Source organism: Phyllobates terribilis, unplaced genomic scaffold (genome assembly GCF_046119375.1).
Source record: "Phyllobates terribilis strain yellow unplaced genomic scaffold, ASM4611937v1 Scaffold_1489__1_contigs__length_274966, whole genome shotgun sequence".
Classification (NCBI taxonomy): Eukaryota; Metazoa; Chordata; class Amphibia; order Anura; family Dendrobatidae; genus Phyllobates; species Phyllobates terribilis.
In genome coordinates this window covers 130,632-147,993 of record NW_027364249.1, presented here as the reverse complement: position 1 = coordinate 147,993, position 17,362 = coordinate 130,632, and the positions used below count along the sequence as shown (strand labels likewise).

At 48.4% G+C, this 17,362-nt stretch overlaps 1 protein-coding gene across 2 annotated transcripts in view; it reads right to left on the bottom strand.

Moving 5' to 3' along the window:
- Positions 1–677: 677 nt before the first annotated feature.
- Positions 678–17,362, bottom strand: part of LOC141244128 (E3 ubiquitin-protein ligase RNF135-like) — a 128,188-nt gene continuing 111,503 nt past the window's right edge. For both annotated transcript variants that reach the window (XM_073668988.1, XM_073668989.1), the window contains exon 6: positions 678–2,159. In XM_073668988.1, the coding sequence (XP_073525089.1) occupies positions 1,630–2,159 (530 nt within the window). In that variant the 3' untranslated portion in view covers positions 678–1,629. The remainder of the gene's footprint in view (positions 2,160–17,362) is intronic.

Here is a 17,362-nt window from a genome sequence, read left to right as displayed (position 1 = left end):
CCAGACTTCTACATCCAATACTTCATCACCGCCCCAGACTTTTCCAACATCCAATACTTCATCAACGCCGCAGACTTCTCCAACATCCAATACTTCATCAACGCCGCAGACTTCTCCAACATCCAATACTTCATCAACGCCCCAGACTTCTACATCCAATACTTCATCAACGCCCCAGACTTCTACATCCAATACTTCATCAACGCCCCAGACTTCTACATCCAATACTTCATCAACGCCCCAGACTTCTACATCCGATACTTCATCAACGCCCCAGACTTCTACCTCCAATACTTCATCAACGCTCCAGACTTCTCCAACATCCAATACTTCATCAACGCTCCAGACTTCTACATCCAATACTTCATCAACGCCCCAGACTTCTACCTCCAATACTTCATCAACGCTCCAGACTTCTACATCCAATACTTCATCAACGCTCCAGACTTCTACATCCGATACTTCATCAACGCCCCAGACTTCTACCTCCAATACTTCATCAACGCTCCAGACTTCTCCAACATCCAATACTTCATCAACGCCCCAGACTTCTACATCCAATACTTCATCAATGCCCCAGACTTCTACATCCAATACTTCATCAACGCCCCAGACTTCTACATCCAATACTTCATCAACGCCCCAGACTTCTACATCCAATACTTCATCAACGCCCCAGACTTCTCCAACGTCCAATACGTTACTAGTGCCCCAGACATCACCATCCACCCAATACTTCACCAATCCCCCGACTTCACCAGCGCCCCAGATTTCTTCAACATTCAATACCTTATGGACGCTCCAGACTTCACCAGCAACCTAATACTTCACCAAAGCCTGGACTTCACCAGCACCCAATACTTCACTAACCGTCCCTCAGACTTCACCAGCCACCTAATACTTCACCAAACCCTGGACTTCACCAGCGCCCAATACTTCACTAACCGTCCCTCAGACTTCACCAGCCACCTAATACTTCACCAAACCCTGGACTTCACCAGCGCCCAATACTTCACTAACCATCCCCCAGACTTCTCCAACGTCCAATACTTTACTAGTGCCCCAGACATCACCATCCACCCAATACTGCACCTATCCCCCGACTTCACCAGCGCCCCAGATTTCTTCAACATCCAATACCTTATGGACGCTCCAGACTTCACCAGCCACCTAATACTTCACCAAAGCCTGGACTTCACCAGCGCCCAATACTTCACTAACCGTCCCTCAGACTTCACCAGCCACCTAATACTTCACCAAAGCCTGGACTTCACCAGCGCCCAATACTTCACTAACCGTCCCTCAGACTTCACCAGCCACCTAATACTTCACCAAACCCTGGACTTCACCAGCGCCCCAGACTTCAACCAGACATTATCGGAGTCAGTCTCTATCGCCCTGTGTTACAGAGACAGGTGAGTTTCATGGACAATTTGAAGAAGACCCTATGCAAGAGAATCACCCACTCTTCGGGGTGTGGCCCCTCATAAAGAAGAGTACATATCTCTGTCCCCAGGTGTGATGGACATCCTATCAGATCTGATGAGAGGTTTGTCTTTGGTCAGACGGCCGTGTTACTCCGTGTAGACCATTCTGGATATGACAAAAAGAGGGTCGATGGCGTTCAGCTCATGCATCCGTCCTGATGTCTCGTATTGTTAGCGAGTTCCCTTTCTTCAGACCGAAAAGCCATACAGCAGGAAACAGCTGTGTCTGGAAATGGACATGGTAGGTGTGGATCAGTAACTCTGGGGACAGCGAATAGAAGGAGACAAGCTTTTCTGTGCAGTCGAGAAGCACGCCCACCATGGAGGGTCGCGGCAGGAGGCTTCGGGTCTCCTCGTTCTTATGCCACGCGCTCAGGTGCACCTTGTTCCATTTGACACACCAGGACAAGTCGTTGTCTCCAAGTTGTTGGTGTTTGGCGATTTCTGATGCCGCCACCCCGATGGCCCAGCCATCGCTGTCAGCAGTGCGGACCTCCCAGTACATGGTCCCAGTGGAGAAACCTTGTGAGCAGAGGGCCTGGCAGCTGGTGAACCGGCGCTCTTTCTTCGGGTAGGAGCAATTCTTAACAGCCACAGTCACAGTCTTCAAGTCCCCGGACACAGACAGGCGACAGCTGACAGACTCCGGGTCAAAAGAGACCACCGTCGCCCCTAGAATAAAGAACCGAAAGGTATAGTCCTGGGATGTATCACTACTGTGCAGGAGTCGGGGGGCGACCACCATGGCACCAGTACAGGCTGAAGAGAAAGTGAGGGCAGAAGAATGAGCGGGACACAGCAGCCATTCTGGCATGGACTGGACACACGGGGCTCTGGGGGTCTGGGGGTCTTATATATCACTAATGACTGATCATCATGTATCAGGCATGGACTGGACACACGAGGCTCTGGTGGTCTTATATATCACTAATGACTGATCATCATGTATCAGGCATGGACTGGACACACGAGGCTCTGGTGGTCTTATATATCACTAATGACTGATCATCATGTATCAGGCATGGACTGGACACACGAGGCTCTGGTGGTCTTATATATCACTAATGACTGATCATCATGTATCAGGCATGGACTGGACACACGGGGCTCTGGTGGTCTTATATATCACTAATGACTGATCATCATGTATCAGGCATGGACTGGACACACGGGGCTCTGGTGGTCTTATATATCACTAATGACTGATCATCATGTATCAGGCATGGACTGGACACACGGGGCTCTGGTGGTCTTATATATCACTAATGACTGATCATCATGTATCAGGCATGGACTGGACACACGAGGCTCTGGTGGTCTTATATATCACTAATGACTGATCATCATGTATCAGGCATGGACTGGACACACGAGGCTCTGGTGGTCTTATATATCACTAATGACTGATCATCGTGTATCAGGCATGGACTGGACACACGAGGCTCTGGTGGTCTTATATATCACTAATGACTGATCATCGTGTATCAGGCATGGACTGGACACACGAGGCTCTGGTGGTCTTATATATCACTAATGACTGATCATCGTGTATCAGGCATGGACTGGACACACGGGGCTCTGGTGGTCTTATATATCACTAATGACTGATCATCATGTATCAGGCATGGACTGGACACACGAGGCTCTGGGGGTCTTATATATCACTAATGACTGATCATCATGTATCAGGCATGGACTGGACACACGGGGCTCTGGTGGTCTTATATATCACTAATGACTGATCATCATGTATCAGGCATGGACTGGACACACGAGGCTCTGGGGGTCTTATATATCACTAATGACTGATCATCATGTATCAGGCATGGACTGGACACACGGGGCTCTGGTGGTCTTATATATCACTAATGACTGATCATCATGTATCAGGCATGGACTGGACACACGGGGCTCTGGTGGTCTTATATATCACTAATGACTGATCATCATGTATCAGGCATGGACTGGACACACGGGGCTCTGGTGGTCTTATATATCACTAATGACTGATCATCATGTATCAGGCATGGACTGGACACACGAGGCTCTGGGGGTCTTATATATCACTAATGACTGATCATCATGTATCAAGCATGGACTGGACACACGGGGCTCTGGTGGTCTTATATATCACTAATGACTGATCATCATATATCAGGCATGGACTGGACACACGAGGCTCTGGTGGTCTTATATATCACTAATGACTGATCATCATGTATCAGGCATGGACTGGACACACGGGGCTCTGGTGGTCTTATATATCACTAATGACTGATCATCATGTATCAGGCATGGACTGGACACACGAGGCTCTGGGGGTCTTATATATCACTAATGACTGATCATCATGTATCAGGCATGGACTGGACACACGGGGCTCTGGGGGTCTTATATATCACTAATGACTGATCATCATGTATCAGGCATGGACTGGACACACGGGGCTCTGGGGGTCTTATATATCACTAATGACCGATCATCATGTATCAGGCATGGACTGGACACACGAGGCTCTGGTGGTCTTATATATCACTAATGACCGATCATCATGTATCAGGCATGGACTGGACACACGAGGCTCTGGGGGTCTTATATATCACTAATGACTGATCATCATGTATCAGGCATGGACTGGACACACGAGGCTCTGGGGGTCTTATATATCACTAATGACTGATCATCATGTATCAGGCATGGACTGGACACACGAGGCTCTGGGGGTCTTATATATCACTAATGACTGATCATCATGTATCAGGTATGGACTGGACACATGGGGCTCTGGTGGTCTTATATATCACTAATGACTGATCATCATGTATCAGGTATGGACTGGACACATGGGGCTCTGGGGGTCTTATATATCACTAATGACTGATCATCATGTATCAGGCATGGACTGGACACACGAGGCTCTGGGGGTCTTATATATCACTAATGACTGATCATCATGTATCAGGTATGGACTGGACACATGGGGCTCTGGTGGTCTTATATATCACTAATGACTGATCATCATGTATCAGGCATGGACTGGACACACGGGGCTCTGGTGGTCTTATATATCACTAATGACTGATCATCATGTATCAGGCATGGACTGGACACACGGGGCTCTGGTGGTCTTATATATCACTAATGACTGATCATCATGTATCAGGCATGGACTGGACACACGAGGCTCTGGGGGTCTTATATATCACTAATGACCGATCATCATGTATCAGGTATGGACTGGACACACGAGGCTCTGGTGGTCTTATATATCACTAATGACTGATCATCATGTATCAGGCATGGACTGGACACACGAGGCTCTGGGGGTCTTATATATCACTAATGACTGATCATCATGTATCAGGCATGGACTGGACACACGAGGCTCTGGGGGTCTTATATATCACTAATGACTGATCATCATGTATCAGGCATGGACTGGACACACGGGGCTCTGGTGGTCTTATATATCACTAATGACTGATCATCATGTATCAGGCATGGACTGGACACACGAGGCTCTGGTGGTCTTATATATCACTAATGACTGATCATCATGTATCAGGCATGGACTGGACACACGAGGCTCTGGGGGTCTTATATATCACTAATGACTGATCATCATGTATCAGGCATGGACTGGACACACGAGGCTCTGGGGGTCTTATATATCACTAATGACTGATCATCATGTATCAGGCATGGACTGGACACACGAGGCTCTGGGGGTCTTATATATCACTAATGACTGATCATCATGTATCAGGCATGGACTGGACACACGGGGCTCTGGTGGTCTTATATATCACTAATGACTGATCATCATGTATCAGGCATGGACTGGACACACGAGGCTCTGGTGGTCTTATATATCACTAATGACTGATCATCATGTATCAGGCATGGACTGGACACACGAGGCTCTGGGGGTCTTATATATCACTAATGACTGATCATCATGTATCAGGCATGGACTGGACACACGGGGCTCTGGTGGTCTTATATATCACTAATGACTGATCATCATGTATCAGGCATGGACTGGACACACGGGGCTCTGGGGGTCTTATATATCACTAATGACTGATCATCATGTATCAGGCATGGACTGGACACACGGGGCTCTGGTGGTCTTATATATCACTAATGACTGATCATCATGTATCAGGCATGGACTGGACACACGGGGCTCTGGTGGTCTTATATATCACTAATGACCGATCATCATGTATCAGGCATGTACTGGACACACGAGGCTCTGGGGGTCTTATATATCACTAATGACTGATCATCATGTATCAGGCATGGACTGGACACACGAGGCTCTGGTGGTCTTATATATCACTAATGACCGATCATCATGTATCAGGCATGGACTGGACACACGGGGCTCTGGTGGTCTTATATATCACTAATGACCGATCATCATGTATCAGGCATGGACTGGACACACGGGGCTCTGGTGGTCTTATATATCACTAATGACCGATCATCATGTATCAGGCATGGACTGGACACACGGGGCTCTGGTGGTCTTATATATCACTAATGACCGATCATCATGTATCAGGCATGGACTGGACACACGGGGCTCTGGTGGTCTTATATATCACTAATGACCGATCATCATGTATCAGGCATGGACTGGACACACGGGGATCTGGTGGTCTTATATATCACTAATGACTGATCATCATGTATCAGGCATGGACTGGACACACGAGGCTCTGGTGGTCTTATATATCACTAATGACCGATCATCATGTATCAGGCATGGACTGGACACAAGGGGCTCTGGGGGTCTTATATATCACTAATGACCGATCATCATGTATCAGGCATGGACTGGACACACGAGGCTCTGGGGGTCTTATATATCACTAATGACCGATCATCATGTATCAGGCATGGACTGGACACACGGGGATCTGGTGGTCTTATATATCACTAATGACTGATCATCATGTATCAGGCATGGACTGGACACACGAGGCTCTGGGGGTCTTATATATCACTAATGACCGATCATCATGTATCAGGCATGGACTGGACACACGGGGCTCTGGTGGTCTTATATATCATTAATGACTGATCATCATGTATCAGGCATGGACTGGACACACGGGGCTCTGGTGGTCTTATATATCACTAATGACCGATCATCATGTATCAGGCATGGACTGGACACACGGGGCTCTGGTGGTCTTATATATCACTAATGACCGATCATCATGTATCAGGCATGGACTGGACACACGGGGCTCTGGGGGTCTTATATATCACTAATGACCGATCATCATGTATCAGGCATGGACTGGACACACGAGGCTCTGGTGGTCTTATATATCACTAATGACTGATCACCATGTATCAGGCATGGACTGGACACACGAGGCTCTGGTGGTCTTATATATCACTAATGACTGATCATCATGTATCAGGCATGGACTGGACACACGAGGCTCTGGGGGTCTTATATATCACTAATGACCGATCATCATGTATCAGGCATGGACTGGACACACGGGGCTCTGGTGGTCTTATATATCACTAATGACCGATCATCATGTATCAGGCATGGACTGGACACACGAGGCTCTGGGGGTCTTATATATCACTAATGACTGATCATCATGTATCAGGCATGGACTGGACACACGAGGCTCTGGTGGTCTTATATATCACTAATGACTGATCATCATGTATCAGGCATGGACTGGACACACGAGGCTCTGGGGGTCTTATATATCACTAATGACCGATCATCATGTATCAGGCATGGACTGGACACACGAGGCTCTGGTGGTCTTATATATCACTAATGACCGATCATCATGTATCAGGCATGGACTGGACACACGAGGCTCTGGGGGTCTTATATATCACTAATGACCGATCATCATGTATCAGGCATGGACTGGACACACGGGGCTCTGGTGGTCTTATATATCACTAATGACCGATCATCATGTATCAGGCATGGACTGGACACACGGGGCTCTGGGGGTCTTATATATCACTAATGACCGATCATCATGTATCAGGCATGGACTGGACACACGAGGCTCTGGTGGTCTTATATATCACTAATGACTGATCATCATGTATCAGGCATGGACTGGACACACGAGGCTCTGGTGGTCTTATATATCACTAATGACTGATCATCATGTATCAGGCATGGACTGGACACACGGGGCTCTGGGGGTCTTATATATCACTAATGACTGATCATCATGTATCAGGCATGGACTGGACACATGGGGCTCTGGTGGTCTTATATATCACTAATGACCGATCATCATGTATCAGGCATGGACTGGACACACGGGGCTCTGGTGGTCTTATATATCACTAATGACTGATCGTCATGTATCAGGCATGGACTGGACACACGAGGCTCTGGTGGTCTTATATATCACTAATGACTGATCATCATGTATCAGGCATGGACTGGACACACAAGGCTCTGGTGATCTTATATATCACTAATGACTGATCATCATGTATCAGGCATGGACTGGACACACGAGGCTCTGGTGGTCTTATATATCACTAATGACCGATCATCATGTATCAGGCATGGACTGGACACAGGGGGCTCTGGTGGTCTTATATATCACTAATGACTGATCATCATGTATCAGGCATGGACTGGACACAGGGGGCTCTGGTGGTCTTATATATCACTAATGACTGATCATCATGTATCAGACATGGACTGGACACAGGGGGCTCTGGTGGTCTTATATATCACTAATGACTGATCATCATGTATCAGGTATGGACTGGACACACGGGGCTCTGGGGGTCTTATATATCACTAATGACTGATCATCATGTATCAGGCATGGACTGGACACACGGGGCTCTGGTGGTCTTATATATCACTAATGACTGATCATCATGTATCAGGCATGGACTGGACACACGAGGCTCTGGGGGTCTTATATATCACTAATAACTGATCATCATGTATCAGGCATGGACTGGACACACGGGGCTCTGGGGGTCTTATATATCACTAATGACTGATCATCATGTATCAGACATGGACTGGACACACGGGGCTCTGGGGGTCTTATATATCACTAATGACTGATCGTCATGTATCAGGTATGGACTGGACACACGAGGCTCTGGTGGTCTTATATATCACTAATGACTGATCATCATGTATCAGGCATGGACTGGACACACGAGGCTCTGGTGGTCTTATATATCACTAATGACTGATCATCATGTATCAGGCATGGACTGGACACACGGGGCTCTGGGGGTCTTATATATCACTAATGACTGATCGTCATGTATCAGGCATGGACTGGACACACGGGGCTCTGGTGGTCTTATATATCACTAATGACTCATCGTCATGTATCAGGCATGGACTGGACACACGAGGCTCTGGTGGTCTTATATATCACTAATGACTGACCATCATGTATCAGGCATGGACTGGACACACGGGGCTCTGGTGGTCTTATATATCACTAATGACTGATCATCATGTATCAGACATGGACTGGACACACGAGGCTCTGGTGGTCTTATATATCACTAATGACTGATCATCATGTATCAGGCATGGACTGGACACACGGGGCTCTGGGGGTCTTATATATCACTAATGACTGATCGTCATGTATCAGGCATGGACTGGACACACGGGGCTCTGGTGGTCTTATATATCACTAATGACTCATCGTCATGTATCAGGCATGGACTGGACACACGAGGCTCTGGTGGTCTTATATATCACTAATGACTGACCATCATGTATCAGGCATGGACTGGACACACGGGGCTCTGGTGGTCTTATATATCACTAATGACTCATCGTCATGTATCAGGCATGGACTGGACACACGAGGCTCTGGTGGTCTTATATATCACTAATGACTGATCATCGTGTATCAGGCATGGACTGGACACACGGGGCTCTGGGGGTCTTATATATCACTAATGACTGATCATCATGTATCAGGCATGGACTGGACACACGAGGCTCTGGGGGTCTTATATATCACTAATGACCGATCATCATGTATCAGGCATGGACTGGACACACGGGGCTCTGGTGGTCTTATATATCACTAATGACTGATCATCATGTATCAGGCATGGACTGGACACACGGGGCTCTGGTGGTCTTATATATCACTAATGACCGATCATCATGTATCAGGCATGGACTGGACACACGAGGCTCTGGTGGTCTTATATATCACTAATGACTGATCATCATGTATCAGGTATGGACTGGACACACGGGACTCTGGTGGTCTTATATATCACTAATGACCGATCATCATGTATCAGGCATGGACTGGACACACGAGGCTCTGGGGGTCTTATATATCACTAATGACTGATCATCATGTATCAGGCATGGACTGGACACACGGGGCTCTGGGGGTCTTATATATCACTAATGACCGATCATCATGTATCAGGCATGGACTGGACACACGAGGCTCTGGGGGTCTTATATATCACTAATGACTGATCATCATGTATCAGGCATGGACTGGACACACGGGGCTCTGGTGGTCTTATATATCACTAATGACTGATCATCATGTATCAGGCATGGACTGGACACACGGGGCTCTGGTGGTCTTATATATCACTAATGACTGATCATCATGTATCAGGTATGGACTGGACACACGGGGCTCTGGTGGTCTTATATATCACTAATGACTGATCATCATGTATCAGGTATGGACTGGACACACGAGGCTCTGGTGGTCTTATATATCACTAATGACCGATCATCATGTATCAGGCATGGACTGGACACACGAGGCTCTGGGGGTCTTATATATCACTAATGACTGATCATCATGTATCAGGCATGGACTGGACACACGAGGCTCTGGTGGTCTTATATATCACTAATGACTGATCATCATGTATCAGGCATGGACTGGACACACGGGGCTCTGGTGGTCTTATATATCACTAATGACTGATCATCATGTATCAGGTATGGACTGGACACACGGGGCTCTGGTGGTCTTATATATCACTAATGACTGATCATCATGTATCAGGTATGGACTGGACACACGAGGCTCTGGTGGTCTTATATATCACTAATGACTGATCATCATGTATCAGGCATGGACTGGACACACGGGGCTCTGGTGGTCTTATATATCACTAATGACCGATCATCATGTATCAGGTATGGACTGGACACACGAGGCTCTGGTGGTCTTATATATCACTAATGACTGATCATCATGTATCAGGCATGGACTGGACACACGAGGCTCTGGGGGTCTTATATATCACTAATGACTGATCATCATGTATCAGGCATGGACTGGACACACGGGGCTCTGGTGGTCTTATATATCACTAATGACTGATCATCATGTATCAGGCATGGACTGGACACACGAGGCTCTGGTGGTCTTATATATCACTAATGACTGATCATCATGTATCAGGCATGGACTGGACACACGAGGCTCTGGGGGTCTTATATATCACTAATGACTGATCATCATGTATCAGGCATGGACTGGACACACGAGGCTCTGGTGGTCTTATATATCACTAATGACTGATCATCATGTATCAGGTATGGACTGGACACACGGGGCTCTGGTGGTCTTATATATCACTAATGACTGATCATCATGTATCAGGCATGGACTGGACACACGGGGCTCTGGGGGTCTTATATATCACTAATGACTGATCATCATGTATCAGGCATGGACTGGACACACGGGGCTCTGGGGGTCTTATATATCACTAATGACTGATCATCATGTATCAGGCATGGACTGGACACACGGGGCTCTGGGGGTCTTATATATCACTAATGACTGATCATCATCTATCAGGCATGGACTGGACACACAAGGCTCTGGTGGTCTTATATATCACTAATGACTGATCATCATGTATCAGGTATGGACTGGACACACGGGGCTCTGGTGGTCTTATATATCACTAATGACTGATCATCATGTATCAGGTATGGACTGGACACACGAGGCTCTGGTGGTCTTATATATCACTAATGACTGATCATCATGTATCAGGCATGGACTGGACACACGAGGCTCTGGGGGTCTTATATATCACTAATGACTGATCATCATGTATCAGGCATGGACTGGACACACGAGGCTCTGGTGGTCTTATATATCACTAATGACTGATCATCATGTATCAGGCATGGACTGGACACACGGGGCTCTGGTGGTCTTATATATCACTAATGACCGATCATCATGTATCAGGCATGGACTGGACACACGAGACTCTGGTGGTCTTATATATCACTAATGACTGATCATCATGTATCAGGTATGGACTGGACACACGAGGCTCTGGTGGTCTTATATATCACTAATGACTGATCATCATGTATCAGGCATGGACTGGACACACGAGGCTCTGGTGGTCTTATATGTCACTAATGACTGATCATCATGTATCAGGCATGGACTGGACACACAAGGCTCTGGTGGTCTTATATATCACTAATGACTGATCATCATGTATCAGGCATGGACTGGACACACGGGGCTCTGGGGGTCTTATATATCACTAATGACTGATCATCATGTATCAGGCATGGACTGGACACACGAGGCTCTGGTGGTCTTATATATCACTAATGACTGATCATCATGTATCAGGCATGGACTGGACACACGAGGCTCTGGTGGTCTTATATATCACTAATGACTGATCATCATGTATCAGGCATGGACTGGACACACGGGGCTCTGGTGGTCTTATATATCACTAATGACCGATCATCATGTATCAGGCATGGACTGGACACACGAGGCTCTGGTGGTCTTATATATCACTAATGACCGATCATCATGTATCAGGCATGGACTGGACACACGAGGCTCTGGTGGTCTTATATATCACTAATGACTGATCATCATGTATCAGGCATGGACTGGACACACGAGGCTCTGGTGGTCTTATATATCACTAATGACTGATCATCATGTATCAGGCATGGACTGGACACACGAGGCTCTGGGGGTCTTATATATCACTAATGACTGATCATCATGTATCAGGCATGGACTGGACACACGGGGCTCTGGTGGTCTTATATATCACTAATGACTGATCATCATGTATCAGGCATGGACTGGACACACGGGGCTCTGGGGGTCTTATATATCACTAATGACTGATCATCATGTATCAGGTATGGACTGGACACACGAGGCTCTGGTGGTCTTATATATCACTAATGACTGATCATCGTGTATCAGGCATGGACTGGACACACGGGGCTCTGGTGGTCTTATATATCACTAATGACCGATCATCATGTATCAGGCATGGACTGGACACACGGGGCTCTGGTGGTCTTATATATCACTAATGACTGATCATCGTGTATCAGGCATGGACTGGACACACGGGGCTCTGGTGGTCTTATATATCACTAATGACCGATCATCATGTATCAGGCATGGACTGGACACACGAGGCTCTGGTGGTCTTATGTATCACTAATGACTGATCATCATGTATCAAGCATGGACTGGACACACGAGGCTCTGGTGGTCTTATATATCACTAATGACTGATCATCATGTATCAGGCATGGACTGGACACACGAGGCTCTGGTGGTCTTATATATCACTAATGACTGATCATCATGTATCAGGCATGGACTGGACACACGAGGCTCTGGTGGTCTTATATATCACTAATGACTGGTCATCATGTATCAGGCATGGACTGGACACACGGGGCTCTGGGGGTCTTATATATCAATAATGACTGATCATCATGTATCAGGCATGGACTGGACACACGAGGCTCTGGTGGTCTTATATATCACTAATGACTGATCATCATGTATCAGGCATGGACTGGACACACGAGGCTCTGGTGGTCTTATATATCACTAATGACCGATCATCATGTATCAGGCATGGACTGGACACAGGGGGCTCTGGTGGTCTTATATATCACTAATGACCGATCGTCATGTATCAGGCATGGACTGAACACACGAGGCTCTGGTGGTCTTATATATCACTAATGACTGATCATCATGTATCAGGCATGGACTGGACACACGAGGCTCTGGGGGTCTTATATATCACTAATGACTGATCATCATGTATCAGGCATGGACTGGACACACGGGGCTCTGGGGGTCTTATATATCACTAATGACTGATCATCATGTATCAGACATGGACTGGACACACGGGGCTCTGGTGGTCTTATATATCACTAATGACTGATCATCATGTATCAGGTATGGACTGGACACACGAGGCTCTGGGGGTCTTATATATCACTAATGACTGATCATCATGTATCAGGCATGGACTGGACACACGAGGCTCTGGGGGTCTTATATATCACTAATGACTGATCATCATGTATCAGGCATGGACTGGACACACCAGGCTCTGGTGGTCTTATATATCACTAATGACTGATCATCATGTATCAGGTATGGACTGGACACACGAGGCTCTGGTGGTCTTATATATCATTAATGACTGATCATCATGTATCAGGCATGGAATGGACACACGAGGCTCTGGGGGTCTTATATATCACTAATGACTGATCATCATGTATCAGGCATGGACTGGACACACGAGGCTCTGGTGGTCTTATATATCACTAATGACTGATCATCATGTATCAGGCATGGACTGGACACACGGGGCTCTGGTGGTCTTATATATCACTAATGACTGATCGTCATGTATCAGGCATGGACTGGACACACGAGGCTCTGGGGGTCTTATATATCACTAATGACCGATCATCATGTATCAGGTATGGACTGGACACATGAGGCTCTGGTGGTCTTATATATCACTAATGACTGATCATCATGTATCAGGCATGGACTGGACACACGAGGCTCTGGTGGTCTTATATATCACTAATGACTGATCATCATGTATCAGGTATGGACTGGACACACGAGGCTCTGGTGGTCTTATATATCACTAATGACTGATCATCATGTATCAGGTATGGACTGGACACACGAGGATCTGGGGGTCTTATATATCACTAATGACTGATCATCATGTATCAGGCATGTACTGGACACACGAGGCTCTGGTGGTCTTATATATCACTAATGACTGATCATAATGTATCAGGCATAGACTGGACACACGGGGCTCTGGGGGTCTTATATATCACTAATGACTGATCGTCATGTATCAGGCATGGACTGGACACACGGGGCTCTGGGGGTCTTATATATCACTAATGACTGATCATCATGTATCAGGCATGGACTGGACACACGAGGCTCTGGTGGTCTTATATATCACTAATGACTGATCATAATGTATCAGGCATAGACTGGACACACGAGGCTCTGGTGGTCTTATATATCACTAATGACTGATCGTCATGTATCAGGCATGGACTGGACACACGGGGCTCTGGGGGTCTTATATATCACTAATGACTGATCATCATGTATCAGGCATGGACTGGACACACGAGGCTCTGGTGGTCTTATATATCACTAATGACTGATCATCATGTATCAGGCATGGACTGGACACACGGGGCTATGGGGGTCTTATATAACACTAATGACTGATCATCGTGTATCAGGCATGGACTGGACACACGGGGCTCTGGTGGTCTTATATATCACTAATGACTGATCATCATGTATCAGGCATGGACTGGACACACGAGGCTCTGGTGGTCTTATATATCACTAATGACCGATCATCATGTATCAGGCATGGACTGGACACAGGGGGCTCTGGTGGTCTTATATATCACTAATGACTGATTGTAGTGCCGGCGTCCCTGCCCTCTGCTAGGCAGGGACGCTGCTCCCCTCACCGCTCTGCCCCGTGCCCGGCGTCCTCCTCCCGCTCTGCTGTCAGCGCGCGCTCCTTCCCGGCGTCCTCCTCCCGCTCTGCTCTCAGCGCGCGCTCCTTCCCGGCCCCTGTGCTTAGGGCGCGCGCGCGCTCCCCTCCTCTTAAAGGGGCCGCGCGCGCCGTCCTAAGGAGTCCCCGGCCAATGGCCGGAGGACTTCATCATATATAAGGCACCTCCTCCAAAATGGAGGTGCCCGAGCAATGTTGTTTGCACCTGTGTCTCACCTGTGCTTCAGCCCTCAGGTCCCGTTGCCAGTTACCTGCCAGTTACCTGTCAGATTCCTGCCTGATTACTTGCTACCTGTCTGCTAGTCTGAGGTCCGACGGTCTGCCTTACTACTCCTGTCAGTCTGTCTAAGGACCAGCCTGCCCGCTCACCTGGGAGCGCACCTCAGCTACCTGCCTGCTTGCCTGAGGTCCGACGGTCTGCCTTACAACTCCGGTCAGTCTGTCTATGGACCAGCTTGCCCGCTCACCTGGGAGCGCTTCTCCGTTACCTGCCTGCTTGCCTGCCCGGAGGCTCCGCTGTCACGTGCTGTGACCACCAGCTACTCCAGACTCTTGCCCGCTCACCTGGGAGCGCTTCTCCGCTACCTGCCTGCTTACCTGCCCGGAGGCTCCGCTGTCACGTGCTGTGACCACCAGTTACTCCAGACTCTTGCCCGCTCACCTGGGAGCGCTTCTCCGCTACCTGCCTGCTTGCCTGCCCGGAGGCTCCGCTGTCACGTGCTGTGACCACCAGTTACTCCAGACTCTTGCCCGCTCACCTGGGAGCGCTTCTCCGCTACCTGCCTGCTTGCCTGCCCGGAGGCTCCGCTGTCACATGCTGTGACCACCAGCTATTCCTGAGACTCTTGCCCGCTCACCTGGGAGCGCTTCTCCGTTACCTGCCTGCTTGCCTACCTGGAGGCTCCGCCGTCACGTGCTGTGACCACCTGCTATTCCTGAGACTCTCGCTTGCTCACCTGGGAGCGCACATTCTCCATCTGCCTTGCTAGCCTACCTGGAGGTTCAGCCATCACAGGTCGTACCTACCCTTTATCCAGAGACTGCCCCGATCACTTGCCGTGTCCTCCTGCCCGTACACCCAGAGACTGTCCTGGTCACCTCCTGTGACTACCTGCCTGGTCGCCACCCGCTCCCTTACAAGGACCGCCCCCTTGTATTGTAGCCCAGAGGTTCCGCCTCCCAGACCCGTTACAGTTTGCTCGGGCCATGGAACCCGGTGGCACCCAAGCTCCCTCGCTCTCGGACCTCTGTCTTGAACTGTCCCGTCAGAGGTCCCAACAGGAGTCCATCCTGGGTCACCTGCGGAATGTCTATACTCGCCTGAACACTCTGTCTGATCCACCAACAACCTCCGCCAGTGCCATATCTTGCAATCCGGCAGCTCCGCTGCCCACTAATACCATGGTGTCCTACCCCGGACCCCGGCTTTCTGCACCTCCTCGCTTCGGAGGCGACTCCGTCCAGGCTCGGGGCTTCTTAAATCAGTGCACCCTGCACTTTGAACTTTTGTCCCACCAGTTTAACTCCGACCGGGCCAAAATTGCCTTCATCATGTCCCATCTCACCGGGGAGGCCCTGGCCTGGCTAAATCCTCTATGGGAGAGAGGAGACCCCCTGGTGTCCAACTTGCCTGCTTTTCTCACGGCTTTCCGGAAAGTCTTCGACGAACCCGGACGGAAGACTTCATCTGCATCATCGTTGCTACGCCTCCGTCAGGAGAGTCTCACCGTGGGCCAATATGCCATACGGTTCCGTACCCTTGCCTCGGAGCTGGCCTGGGATAACGACGCTCTGGTTTCCGTCTTCTGGGAGGGTCTGTCCGGCCGTATTAAAGATGAACTTGCCGGTCGGGACATTCCTACCACTCTCGATGACTTAATAACTCTTGCCACCCGGATTGACCTACGGTTCCAGGAGCGTGCCAGAGAGGTCACCCGTGAGAGGAGGTTACCACGTCTAGCTCCTACTTTTCA